This window comes from Helianthus annuus, chromosome 13, assembly GCF_002127325.2.
Source record: "Helianthus annuus cultivar XRQ/B chromosome 13, HanXRQr2.0-SUNRISE, whole genome shotgun sequence".
Taxonomy (NCBI): domain Eukaryota; kingdom Viridiplantae; phylum Streptophyta; class Magnoliopsida; order Asterales; family Asteraceae; genus Helianthus; species Helianthus annuus.
In genome coordinates, this window is record NC_035445.2 from 17,044,149 (window position 1) to 17,058,918 (window position 14,770).

The 14,770-nt window shown below is 41.0% G+C and overlaps 1 protein-coding gene across 1 annotated transcript; it reads right to left on the reverse strand.

Annotated features, from left to right (window-relative positions):
* Window positions 1-9,453: 9,453 nt before the first annotated feature.
* Window positions 9,454-10,080, reverse strand: LOC110900540. The gene has a single exon (XM_022147428.1). The coding sequence runs from the start codon at window positions 10,078-10,080 to the stop codon at window positions 9,454-9,456; it is 627 nt and encodes a 208-aa protein (XP_022003120.1).
* Window positions 10,081-14,770: the final 4,690 nt, after the last annotated feature.

Below are 14,770 nucleotides of genomic sequence, written 5' to 3' on the forward strand. Positions count from 1 at the left end.
TTAGAACAATTGGATCCTCACAGGCTATGTCTTATCTGTTTACGTGCGTACATGTTTGCCATGACTATACGTGATTACTATATACGTGCTATATACGAACCTGACTCGTATAATAACCATGATAGGACGTGAGTGATCATTTACTTGCTACTTGTACTTTCTGTGTATCTGCCGAGCAAACCAAGGTGAGTTCACACAGCCAAGGCATGGGATTCCCGGGTTGGGAATTGGGTTGGATTTGTTACTGTAAAATGAGTTACTCGTACTTACGCATATACCAGACTATAGACCATCGTCCTCAGGTTAGTCAGGACACGTTACGTAAAGCCTACGTAACCCAGTATGCTTGCCATATGTCTCCCGGGTCGGGAAGGACACGTTACGTAAAGCCTACGTAACCCAATACCATTCACTGGCTTCCAGGTCGGAAGGCCACGCTGCGTAAAGCCTACGTAGCCCCCACGCGTACCACTGTCCTCGGGGAAGGGCACGTCACGTAAAGCCTACGTGACCCTGTACGTATTCCTGTTCTCGGTAAAGAAGAACACATGGTCGGATGTTAGTCTAGTAAGTACCGTTAATGAGAAGCCCTCATTAACCAGGATGAACATGGGAAGCCCCCACCTTTATTACACACTAGTATGGGAAGCCCCCACTAGCTATACTTATGCATTACACAATGAACTTACTTTCTGTGAACTCGCTCAACTAGTTTGTTGATTATTTGCTGCATGCCTTGCAGGACCTTAGGTATACTTGGAGCTTGCACAGGGAAGAGCAGGTCGTTGTGGGCAGATGGATCGTGATGATGTTGAACTCATAACTCGTAAAACTATTTGGATTTACTTTACTATGCTTCCGCTACTTAAAACAGTGTTTGGTTTTTGAAACATCAATCATGTCATGGTGACTTATATTAACTACTTCTATTATTAATTGCTATGGTTTGATATGATTGATGGCTTGATCCTGGTCAGTCACGCTCCCGAGCGGTGGTATTCCGCGGGTGGATTTTGGGGGTGTGACACTACCTTAACACATTTCCAGTTCGGTTTATTTCGTCGACCCTTCGTTTATGATGTACGACATTCGCCTCAATTCTGGTAAGCTCTAGATATACATTAGATACACTTGCTTCGTGAAGTGTTGGCTACTTAATATACAACATCCATGATAACTAAACACTGCCTTTTTGCAAGTCCCCAAATTCGAAGGCGTATAGCTCACTCAAGTTATATTTAGTGCAACAACCCCCCCCCCCCGGTCGCACATGTTGAATGCATCAGGCAATGCCATACAGATGTATGACACACTCGTATTTCAACTTTTGTGAGCATCTCTTGAGCTTAGCATAACTTGTCACAACATTCTTCATTATCAAGCTCCTATTAACTCAACTTGTGTTTCTACTTAAGAGCAAGACATTTTTAGTTTAACGCAATTAACACAAACTCTATTACCTCAAACACTCATTCATGCATAACACTCACATAACGGTAATTCGGGGAATTACGGAATTACACATGGGTTGTACTCGAACGTTGATGAACAATTAGAACACTATTCCTGAACAAATAAAGAAATATAACTTATGTGAATTTATATGTTATCTGACTTTATATGCTATATGACTTATATATTATTTGGTGAACTTTCGTGAAACCGTATTTAACTACGTGTTTAGTGAATTATCGACAAACTCATAATTGGAGCCTAGAGTATAATATAGCCTAAATTTCGAGGACGAAATTTCTGTAACATGGGGAGGATGTGACACCCGAGCAAAATCCGCAATAATCCTAATTTCCTCACTTCACTCCTCAGTTCTTACTTGTCAAATTTCGGGACGAAATTTCTTTCAAGTTGGGGATGATGTGACAACCCGAACTTTCAAAGTTAGTATCTTTCAGTTTTGTGATTCCGATCCCTCACTATTTCTTCGTTTCACGTTCTTTATTTTAGTAAACGCTCGTGGCTTTGGTAAACTTGTTAAACGTAGAACACATTTAAGTAAGATTGCGTGAGTAGTGGGTTTTCCTATTGTGTCATATGGTTAAGTTGTCGGGATGGGCCGCACATGCATTTGGGCTACGTACACTTTGTGGAATGGGCCGAAATTCACATGTGTCGTTTAATTTTCCTCGGCCTAGCTTTCTTGGAGCCCAAATACAATATTGAAACTTAAAGTGGGATCGGCCCACTTGTTTGGATCTTACGTAATCCCTTTGCACCTCTCACAATTACAAAAGGGTAACAAACCCTCCTCTTTTCCTCACTTTTCCATCTTTGACGGTTGCCCCATCCCTGTCGAAACCCCACCCTCTCAACTCCAGGTTAGTGTATGCATACTTGTTATGACTTTCATTGAATGATTATGGCTAGGTGCGGAATTGTTGATTTGAATGTATGAATGATTTTTGATTTATAAATACTCTAGGATTGATGATAGATGTTTCTGCTGGGATGTTGATGATTATTAGTGAATAAGAATTATGAAATCAAATTGATTATTATGGATGAGAAGTAGGTTGTGATATGATGACAAAACAAGAATTGATCCATGTTTGAAATTGTCGAACCCCACTAGTTATGTTGGTCCTATCAAAGTAGGCCACTAAATTTAAATAATTGATGTGTTTAGTTTGATGGTGGTTAGTAGTTTAGGTGATCATGTTTTATTCATATTGATATTAAATGGTTTTAAAGGGGTCCAATGGAGTGATGGGTAAGTGATTCTAAGGGTCCAATAGTATGAGGGTTTGTGAGTGGGTATATGATTTAATAATGAGAAATTCATAACATAAAGTCCTTGTTTGGTCCGATTGGTGTAATGAACATGATTTGCTAATTTCTGTTATTGGTTAGAAAGAAATTAGGGGCCATGCTAGATAATTGGTAGTTGGTTGGTTGCATGATTTTAATGCCTGATTATAGATTATAATTGTATCATGATACATGATGAACATATGACTATGGTTCTTGTTAATTGTATTCGGAATTTGCACAAGTTGTTATGGGCTAGACTAATGACCAGGTTATTGAAACAAGATGGTGTGGTCGACTAATGATATTGTTGTACACGTAAACTATGTCTGTTGATGCCAGATCATACATTTAGATTGTCTAATTGTTGTTATGTGTGGTTTAAGGGATTACGGGCCAGGATACGTATGGGCCGAATGTTATAAATTAAGTTGTAAACTAGTACGACTCTAACTAGTGGACCATTGCACGCTAAATGACTCCTTGATGATATTGGGTTAATGAACTAACTGTTATGACTTAAGTTACATATTTGTGCTACATGTATCTTGATTGTATTTTATGTGATCAAGGAAGATATGAATTGACTCTACGTAAAATAAGTGGATTATGTGCACCTAAGGCTGATTGTTGTTGGTAATCATTTTAGGACGTGTTTGACTAATTGGTAAACGAGTACCTAATCTTACCGAGCAAACCAAAGGTGAGTTCATCTTTCTTGAGCATGCGTCCCGGTGGTTGGGACAGTCAGTGGGTATTCCTGGGAGGGATAAGTCTTTTGGGTAAAAACAGGAATGTTGGATAATATACTCTTCCTATCACCTTTAAAGTCCCTCCGTGTTGTTTGGTTACCGTGTAGGTAACATGGTATTAGTTAGTAGCGCTACTTAGGTTTGGCAACCTCACCCCGTACCTGGGAGGACGGGTGTTGAACTAATGACCTAGTCATGACCAATGCTTTGATAGGAGCATTGGAGAAAGGGCAAAATAATCAGAAGCCGTCTTGTATTCGGGTTATTATCAACATTGTTTTCAACATTACTTTCGGGAATTAACTTCAATGGATTAACTACATACTTGGTAAACAACGTTTTCGTAAAACTATGAACTCACCAGCGTTGTCTGATACACTTGTTGCATGCTCGCAGGTTGTTAGGCTATGTGGAGTTGGAACTTGCTGTCTGAAGTAGCTGGAGTGGTCATGGGTCGTGTTGATTGGATTCACTTATTGGAATATTGGTTTTCATACAATTGTTTTGAGAATATTTAACGTATGGTTTTGATAACGCTTCCGCTGAACACATTGGTTTTCGTATAAACTCATGTTGGAATTTTATCACTTAATAGAGAGTTTTATTTTGAAACTTGTGAGTTCAATGTAATTAGTGGCTCATTGTCAGTTCGTCACACGCCTAACAGGGACACTCCCTAGGTGATACCAAACTGTCACACCCCCAGAATACCACCTAGGGAGTGTCCCTGTTAGGCGTGTGACGAACTGACAATGAGCCACTAATTACATTGAACTCACAAGTTTCAAAATAAAACTCTCTATTAAGTGATAAAATTCCAACATCAGTTTATACGAAAACCAATGTGTTCAGCGGAAGCGTTATCAAAACCATACGTTAAATATTCTCAAAACAATTGTATGAAAACCAATATTCCAATAAGTGAATCCAATCAACACGACCCATGACCACTCCAGCTACTTCAGACAGCAAGTTCCAACTCCATATAGCCTAACAACCTGCGAGCATGCAACAAGTGTATCAGACAACGCTGGTGAGTTCATAGTTTTACGAAAACGTTGTTTACCAAGTATGTAGTTAATCCATTGAAGTTAATTCCCGAAAGTAATGTTGAAAACAATGTTGATAATAACCCGAATACAAGACGGCTTCTGATTATTTTGCCCTTTCTCCAATGCTCCTATCAAAGCATTGGTCATGACTAGGTCATTAGTTCAACACCCGTCCTCCCAGGTACGGGGTGAGGTTGCCAAACCTAAGTAGCGCTACTAACTAATACCATGTTTCCTACACGGTAACCAAACAACACGGAGGGACTTTAAAGGTGATAGGAAGAGTATATTATCCAACATTCCCGTTTTTACCCAAAAGACTTATCCCTCCCAGGAATACCCACTGACTGTCCCAACCACCGGGACGCATGCTCAAGAAAGATGAACTCACCTTTGGTTTGCTCGGTAAGATTAGGTACTCGTTTACCAATTAGTCAAACACGTCCTAAAATGATTACCAACAACAATCAGCCTTAGGTGCACATAATCCACTTATTTTACGTAGAGTCAATTCATATCTTCCTTGATCACATAAAATACAATCAAGATACATGTAGCACAAATATGTAACTTAAGTCATAACAGTTAGTTCATTAACCCAATATCATCAAGGAGTCATTTAGCGTGCAATGGTCCACTAGTTAGAGTCGTACTAGTTTACAACTTAATTTATAACATTCGGCCCATACGTATCCTGGCCCGTAATCCCTTAAACCACACATAACAACAATTAGACAATCTAAATGTATGATCATGGCATCAACAGACATAGTTTACGTGTACAACAATATCATTAGTCGACCACACCATCTTGTTTCAATAACCTGGTCATTAGTCTAGCCCATAACAACTTGTGCAAATTCCGAATACAATTAACAAGAACCATAGTCATATGTTCATCATGTATCATGATACAATTATAATCTATAATCAGGCATTAAAATCATGCAACCAACCAACTACCAATTATCTAGCATGGCCCCTAATTTCTTTCTAACCAATAACAGAAATTAGCAAATCATGTTCATTACACCAATCGGACCAAACAAGGACTTTATGTCATGAATTTCTCATTATTAAATCATATACCCACTCACAAACCCTCATACTATTGGACCCTTAGAATCACTTACCCATCACTCCATTGGACCCCTTTAAAACCATTTAATATCAATATGAATAAAACATGATCACCTAAACTACTAACCACCATCAAACTAAACACATCAATTATTTAAATTTAGTGGCCTACTTTGATAGGACCAACATAACTAGTGGGGTTCGACAATTTCAAACATGGATCAATTCTTGTTTTGTCATCATATCACAACCTACTTCTCATCCATAATAATCAATTTGATTTCATAATTCTTATTCACTAATAATCATCAACATCCCAGCAGAAACATCTATCATCAATCCTAGAGTATTTATAAATCAAAAATCATTCATACATTCAAATCAACAATTCCGCACCTAGCCATAATCATTCAATGAAAGTCATAACAAGTATGCATACACTAACCTGGAGTTGAGAGGGTGGGGTTTCGACAGGGATGGGGCAACCGTCAAAGATGGAAAAGTGAGGAAAAGAGGAGGGTTTGTTACCCTTTTGTAATTGTGAGAGGTGCAAAGGGATTACGTAAGATCCAAACAAGTGGGCCGATCCCACTTTAAGTTTCAATATTGTATTTGGGCTCCAAGAAAGCTAGGCCGAGGAAAATTAAACGACACATGTGAATTTCGGCCCATTCCACAAAGTGTACGTAGCCCAAATGCATGTGCGGCCCATCCCGACAACTTAACCATATGACACAATAGGAAAACCCACTACTCACGCAATCTTACTTAAATGTGTTCTACGTTTAACAAGTTTACCAAAGCCACGAGCGTTTACTAAAATAAAGAACGTGTAACGAAGAAATAGTGAGGGATCGGAATCACAAAACTGAAAGATACTAACTTTGAAAGTTCGGGTTGTCACATCATCCCCAACTTGAAAGAAATTTCGTCCCGAAATTTGACAAGTAAGAACTGAGGAGTGAAGTGAGGAAATTAGGATTATTGCGGATTTTGCTCGGGTGTCACAAATATTACATATCGTAGCGTTATCTAAGTCATTTCAGTTTAGACACATTACATTTTACACAAATAACATACTCTTCACAAGACATTATTTTTTTACAAACAACTTATCTTATTCAACTCATTTTACTTGGTTACTCGTTTAACCTTACACTTATCTATACATATCATCTGATATTATCGTTTTTTAAATGGTTTACAAAGCAAGACAAATTACAAGGTTCATGACTGACTGTTATTAAACATTTCTTTAAACTCAAGTCATGAATCCCATTTTCACAAAACCTATGTATCTCACAGGCATTTTTATGCTGACGTACCTACTTTCACATGTGTTTTCAGGAGCTATTCCATAGGATGATGATCATGACACTAGGGCGGACCTGTGCCTTAGAGACTAAAAATGAAGATAGACTTAGTTAATTATGTTATAAACTCTTTGTTTTCCTGTTTAAGACAATGTATTACGCTTGTTTAATAAATAAAATGTAACTTTGATTTCCATGGTTATGAAACAATTAATTCTGTCCATCAACACTCCCCGGCGTTTCCGCCGCGGTTGCATGTTATACGCGGCCAGGGTGTGACAATATCCTACTATGAATCTCTTATACGAAGATACGGAAGATTCTACGAGGATTTGGATAACAAAAATTTGGATTACACAAAAACATAAAAAGAGAACAACATAATCACATAATTGTTTAATTTGACCATTAATTTGTTATCTTTGGACGCGGATACTTAAAGCACACCAGGAATCCAATCCGTGGATTTCATTTGGTACTTTAATCATTTCCAAGAATCTATCTATGAAGATAGGAAAATCTTAAAAGGAATTCGGCTTTGTCCTTATTGAATTGTAATGTACGTATTGAATCATACAAAGAATTCAATTAAGGACTCCGATGAATGTTACGCACCCACAAGGATCTAATTATGAGGATAGAAAGATCCTATATGGATTTTGGAGTTTATGTAACGAGAGGTGTTCCGTCACCTTGCACTAGGCGTGCTTACGTCGATACACAAGGTAGAAAGTTCATGAGCTTGAGGCGCTAGATATGCCAAGGCGACATATGAAGCAGAAATTGAAGGTTGAGCAGTAGCAGGATTTGTAACAGCTTTGCTTTGGATTGCAAAGCGGCACATGTTAACCAAATGTCCCCATCGTCCACTGTGGGTACATTTGAAACAGGGTATTTGATTCGGATGATGACGGTGGCATTGATTGCACCAAGGAGCAGTTCCCTTATACGGCTTCATCCCTGAGGCGAGTCATGGTGATAGCTAAATCAATGGTCCTCTGGAGTACGACGCCTATTTGCTGGGTAGTTGCAGCACCTGGTTCGGACATTTGAGTGTTGTTGCGATGAAGAGGCATCTTGAAGACAATGGAAGGCATAGGAGGAAACAAGCGAAAGATAATCAAAAGAGAATGACAACGCATGAAGATTGTGAAAATTTGTTTGTTACCAAAGGCAAACAAATGAGACGGTGACTAATCAAAGTAAGCAGGTCAATATAATGTATCGCGAAGACATGCTCGCCTATAAGTGGACACTCACCCCAAGAGTTCCCAGGTAAGAGTGACTAGTCCGATACTGCGGATTTGTACGAACACTCTAGCCTTAGACAGAAGACCCAGGGTACAGGCACCCACCCTTCCAGTTTGCACGTGTTCACATTAATGAGACCCATACTTTGACGAGATCTTGAAAACTTTGAAGGTTCAAAACCTTATAATAAATCATCCTAGAACAGATGATTAGTTTTCAAAGCAGATTCAAAATTTATGTTATTGTTGTGGTTGTCACCTAAGGATAAGTGACGGCATTGTTTTATGACTAAACACAAGTAAACTCGCGTTAGGGTCCTAGGAAGGTTATAAGACTAGGTCAAAGCATTACTAATAACCTAATTCCCTATAACCATTGGCTCTGATACCAACTTTTCTGTCACACCCCGACCACGTAAAACAACAAAACGTGGCGGAAACGTCGAGGAGTGTTGTAACAGAATCATTGTTTCACAACCATGGATTTAAACAGTTTCGTTTTATTGAATTAAATGAGTTACAATGTCTTAACAACAAAGAAACATTACATAATTAAATATCAACACAAACAAATACAAACCAAGTAGTGTAGAGAGTCTACACTAGTTCAATCATGAGGCATACCCCATGAAAGTAAGCCAAAATACCAAACTCAAACAAACTACAAATCAACACAATTGGGAATGGGTTGAATGATGGGATTGAACAATTACTCGTACTTACACGGCTACTAGACTATCTACCATCGTCCTCGGGTTAAGCAGGGCACTTACGTAAAACCTACGTAAACAAGTACTTACCACTGTCCTCAGGTTTTTTTTTTTTTGGGTAAAGGGTTACCCCGGTGAATCTATTATAAACCGCAAATAAGTACAAGTAGTGAGGATGAATTCCACACTAGTTCATATACAGGACATGCCCCATATATGTAAGCCAACAATCATAAAAGAACCTATGACATGACATCAAACCTAGCCTACTACACATCATGCAAAGATATCTAGCAGACAAAACAATACATAACCAAAATCTTCAACCTCCATCATCGAAGATGAAGTTGCCACGAACCGGCAACCCCTTTTTTTGGGTAAAGGGTTACCCCGGTGATTTTATATCATATCAACAAAACAAAACAAGTAGAGAGGCTGAAATACCCCCTAGTTCTCTTAGTGGCATACCACCAAAGAGGAAACAAGAAAACAACCAAAAACACAACCAGAATTAGACGGCTATTACATTCCTACTAACAATGGTCATCAAAGGTCTCTACTCCATGCATGTTCCACTTCTCCAAAAACCGGTTGACATTAGCGCTGGCTTTATACTTGAAGGATAGCAATTTGGTCCGAACCGTATGCAAAATAAGCTCCACAATTTGTTCCGGCGGTCTTAGTTGGTTGTTGAAAAATATTGCATTCCTTTCCATCCAAATGAAATAAGCCGACGCTGCAACTAGAAGTTTATTCGTTACCGCCTCAATAGATCTTCGAGTAGCTATAGGAACCAACCATTGCATTATGTCGTCCCATTTTTCACTGACTCGGGACATGTCTCCTCTCTCGCAAACTTTATACCACACCATCTTTGAGTATTTGCACTCAAAAAACAGGTGGTCAATCGTTTCAATACCTGCAAAACAAAGGGGGCAACACATTTGATTCATAGAACCCGTTACAGTATGATTCCAGTGAAGGATTCTGTCTTGAGTCCATAGCTTCCTCTTCAAAATCAACCAACTAATAAACGCATGTTCTGGAATATTAAATCGAGACCAAACAATATTCGACCATTCAACAGCATGCCCCCGAGTTCTAATAACAGCCCACACCTCTTTAGACTCAAAAGAGACCAGATTACCTTCTGAATTCATCCACAAAATTCTATCTTGAACATTAGCCGATAAAGTTGTCACACCCCCAAAATCCACACGCGGAGTACCACCGCTTGGGAGCGTGACATGACCAGGATCAAGCCATCAATCATATCAAACATAGCATTTAATAAAAGTCACTAAAGTAGTTCGTCATGACATGATCGATGTTTCAAAACCAAGCATAGTGTAAGTAGCGGAAGCATTATTGTAAACCCAAGTTAAAAATACTGAGATGTCATAAGTGTCTAACAAAGTAATACGATCCTTGTCCACAACGACCGGCTCCCCCTTGTGCAAGCTCCATGTACCTAACGATCTGCAAGGCATGTAACAGAATGATCAACAAACTAGTTGAGCGAGTTCACAGTAAGTAAATGCGTAACAGTAAGTAACGGGTGGCTCTACTGGGCCGGTAGTAAGTTATACTGGTGGGGGCTTCCCATGTTATGTGACCACTAGACTATTCGTATCAACTACTCGTATCATCCCTGTTCTTCTTCCGAGAACAGTAGCGCGTATGGGGTGTACGTAGGTTTTACGCACGTATCCTTCACAACCGAGGATAGGAGACGCGGGGGTGTACATGGGTTTCACGTACGTATCCTTTGTACCGAGGATAGAAGTAAGTAATGCGTACACGTAGGTTTTACGTGCGTGCCTGACATCCGAGGCAGTGATTGGCATATGACCACGTAGGTGTTATCCTAACCTACGGAACCGTCCTGACATCCGAGGATCATGGTAGGTGATAGTCTAGGAAAAGTATATGTACGTTCTTAGTCAGTTGTAACCTTTATCCCATTCCCACGACCCGGAAATCCCATGCCTTAGAAGGAGTGTGAACTCACCTGGGTTTGCTCGGCAGACAATAAAATGCTCAAGTATACAGTAAGGGATCAACCACGTCCTATCATGGTTACTTATGCAAGTTAGGTTCGTATGTAGCACGTTTGTATCACGTATGGTATCAAGTATGATCATGGCAAATCACATAAACGTATCAGCAGTTCATATCAGGTAACGAGTCCAAGTAGTCGGCCCAATTAACATAAGCAGTCCAAATAAAAACTATGTAAACAAGTCCAATAACATAACAGTCATAAGGTTGGGCCCGTGACAGTGTAGGCCCAAAACAGTGTGCGTGCAAAGGGGGTCTCGAGTCGCAACCAGCGATCTCGAGTCGCAACCGGTGGTCTCGGTTCATCATGGCCCAGTTACGAGTCACAGCCGAAGATTACGAGTCGCAACAGGAGGTTGCGAGTCGCAACTGGTGATTTCGGCTCATCATGGTCTGGTTACGAGTCGCAACGGGACTCGCAACCATGGTTCCGGCTTGTGCTGTTGTGGTCTCGAGTCGAGACTGTGATGTTTTGACTCGCAATCTGAGTCGCAACCGTGTGTGTAACTGATTTCCATAATTCTTGTAACCATCAATCCGTAATTTCAGCAAACACTTTAGGCAGTTTCACAATTCAGATCAATTAACAGTTTACTCAGAAATCAAACGTGTTCATCTCAAGAACATCACAGAATATATAATCGGATCTATGTGATTACAAGGATTACCAATTATCATGCAACTTAAGTCTAAATCCCTTATCAATTTATAGCCGGTTATTCAACATGTATTCAAATAAAAACAATAACAATAACAGTGGCCTTCGATTCCGATTACTATGCATTCAACATAACTAGCATAATTCCCTAGTTCATACATGATAGGATCATCTAGCATGGTAAACATAAAAACATAACATTCATAACACACAACCAAACAAACATACTAACCGGTTACGAGTGAAGAAGGGTGATCCGAACAAGAGGAGGATCGGATGGTCTTGTGCCGTCGGGTTCCAAGCAACGAGAGGGAGAGAGAGTTTGTGTGTGTGAGTTCTTTTTGGTTGCAAAGGTTGTAAAAACTAAAACCCTAAGATGTGTGTATGTACATATACGTGTGAGGTGAGGGTGGGCCGAAACCTCACTTGGGCCGGCTTGTGATCTTGAGTCCATTACATGGACCGAGTGGGTTAGCAAACCATAGTAAAGCCCAATTGATCGGGTGTAGTGTTGTGTGGTCCAATAACGCAACATTTAAACATTTAACCATAACATTCATTCAATCAAACATATAATTTTGTTCACATATGCACATAGTGTTAGACAAAGCAAGTCTAAAGTTCGAGTTGTCACATTATCCCCAACTAATTGGAAATTTCGTCCCGAAATTTGGTATGCACTCACTGAGGAAGCTAGGTAAGTTATAGCGTTCACTGGTTTTCCTGGGGTGTCACATCCTCCCCCCGTTGATCTGGAATTTCGTCCCGAAATTCCGAAGTAGTAGCTTCAGCCTCAGTAGTGTTAGCATTGGTTTCGAATAACTGGGGGTACTTTTCTGTCATTCTGTCTTCGCGTTCCCAGGTGTACTCTGGGCCACGTTTGGAGTTCCAACGAACTCGAACAAGAGGGATTCTCTTGTGTTTGAGGACCTTCACATCTCGGTCCGTGATTTCTACTGGTTCCTCGACGAACTGCAACCGCTCGTCGATAGTGAGTTCCTTAAAAGGAATGATGAGGTTTTCATCTGATAGGCACTTCTTTAAGTTCGACACATGAAAAACATTGTGAACTGCTCCGAGTTCAGCTGGTAATTTCAACTTGTAGGCTACCTTGCCAATCTTTTCTAAGATTTCGAATGGTCCGACGTACCGCGGATTCAGTTTGCCCCTTTTGCCAAAACGTACCACACCCTTCCAGGGTGAAACTTTTAGTAAAACCCGGTCTCCGACTTGAAATTCCAAAGGCTTTCTACGCTTGTCCGCGTAGGCTTTCTGACGGTCGCGTGCTGCCGCCATGCGTTGTCGTATCTGTGCTATCTTTTCTGTGGCGTCCACTACAATCTCTGGACCCGTGATCTGACTATCTCCCACCTCTGCCCAACAGAGAGGTGACCGGCATTTACGTCCGTACAATGCCTCGAATGGAGCGGCTTGAATGCTGGTATGGTAACTGTTATTGTATGAAAACTCCACCAATGGGAGGTGCTTTTCCCAGCCGTTGCCGAAATCGATGACGCATGCCCTAAGCATGTCTTCAAGTGTTTGGATCGTTCGCTCAGACTGCCCGTCCGTCTGAGGATGATATGCTGTGCTCATGTCTAAACGTGAGCCGAAGGATTTATGCATTGCTTGCCATAGCTCTGACGTGAATCGTGCATCGCGATCCGAAATAATAGAGGTGGGCACTCCGTGCCTCGAAACAACTTCTTTAAGATAGACGTCTGCGAGAGTGGAGAACTTGTCCGTTTCCTTAATCGGTAGGAAGTGTGCAGACTTGGTGAGTCGATCAACTATGACCCATATTGTATCGTTCCCACGCTGAGATCTAGGTAAGCCTGTAACAAAATCCATGGAAATTTCTTCCCATTTCCATTGAGGTATCTTAGGCTGCTGAAGTAGACCAGCTGGTTTCTGATATTCAACCTTGACTCTCGCACAGGTCAAACATTTTCCAACGTACGTAGCGATGTGGGCCTTCATGCTAGGCCACCAATAAGTAGTGCTGATGTCGTGGTACATTTTATCCGACCCTGGATGTACCGAATAGCGAGACTTGTGAGCTTCATCCATTACAAGTTCGCGTAAACCGCCATAGAGAGGGACCCAAATCCGGCCCGTTACATAGTAGGCGCCGTCTTCCTTTTGTTCCATTTGTTGTCGTGAGCCGCGTAAGGCTTCGGCCTTGACGTTTTCGGGCTTCAGTGCTTCTACCTGAGCATTTCGTATCTGCGTAGGGAGGCTAGACTGTATCGTAAGCTGTAGCGCTCGCACGCGCTTCGGTAAGGTGTCCTTTCGACTTAGGGCGTCATCCACGACATTGGCTTTGCCTGGATGGTACTTGATAGCGCATTCGTAATCGTTAAGTAACTCGACCCATCGTCGTTGACGCATGTTCAAATCCTTCTGCTTAAGAATATGCTCGAGACTCCTGTGATCGGTGTAAATCGTGCACCTGGTACCGTACAGGTAGTGTCGCCATATCTTAAGCGCGAAAACAACAGCTCCCAGCTCTAGATCGTGCGTCGTGTAGTTTCGTTCATGAACCTTTAGTTGACGAGAAGCGTAGGCTATCACTTTGTCACGTTGCATCAACACACATCCAAGACCCTGGATGGATGCATCACAATATACCACGAAGTCTTCTGTGCCCTCTGGCAATGAAAGAATAGGTGCGCTGCAAAGCCTATCCTTTAGATACTGAAAAGCAGTTTCCTGCGTTTTGCCCCAACGGTAGGTGACACCCTTCTGTGTCAGTAGTGTAAGTGGTTGTGCGATCTTTGAAAAGTCTTTGATAAACCGTCTGTAGTAACCTGCCAAACCCAAGAATTGGCGTATTTCTGTTGGTGTACGCGGTGCAGGCCAATTTCTGATCGAATCTACCTTGGATGGATCGACGTGAATCCCATCCTTGTTTACCACGTGGCCTAAGAAGTGGACTTCACGTAGCCAGAAGTCGCATTTAGAAAGCTTGGCGTACAACTGTTCCTTTCGAAGGAGTTCCAATATAAGGCGAAGATGCTGCTCGTGCTCCTCCTGACTCTTGGAGTAAATCAGGATGTCGTCGATGAATACAATGACGAACTTGTCGAGATAGGGTTTGCACACCCTGTTCATAAGATCCATAAATACTG

What these genes read in the sequence shown, in the direction of transcription:
- LOC110900540 (XM_022147428.1), bottom strand. Translation starts at nt 10,080, where the DNA reads ATGAATTCAGAAGGTAATCTGGTCTCTTTTGAGTCTAAAGAGGTGTGG.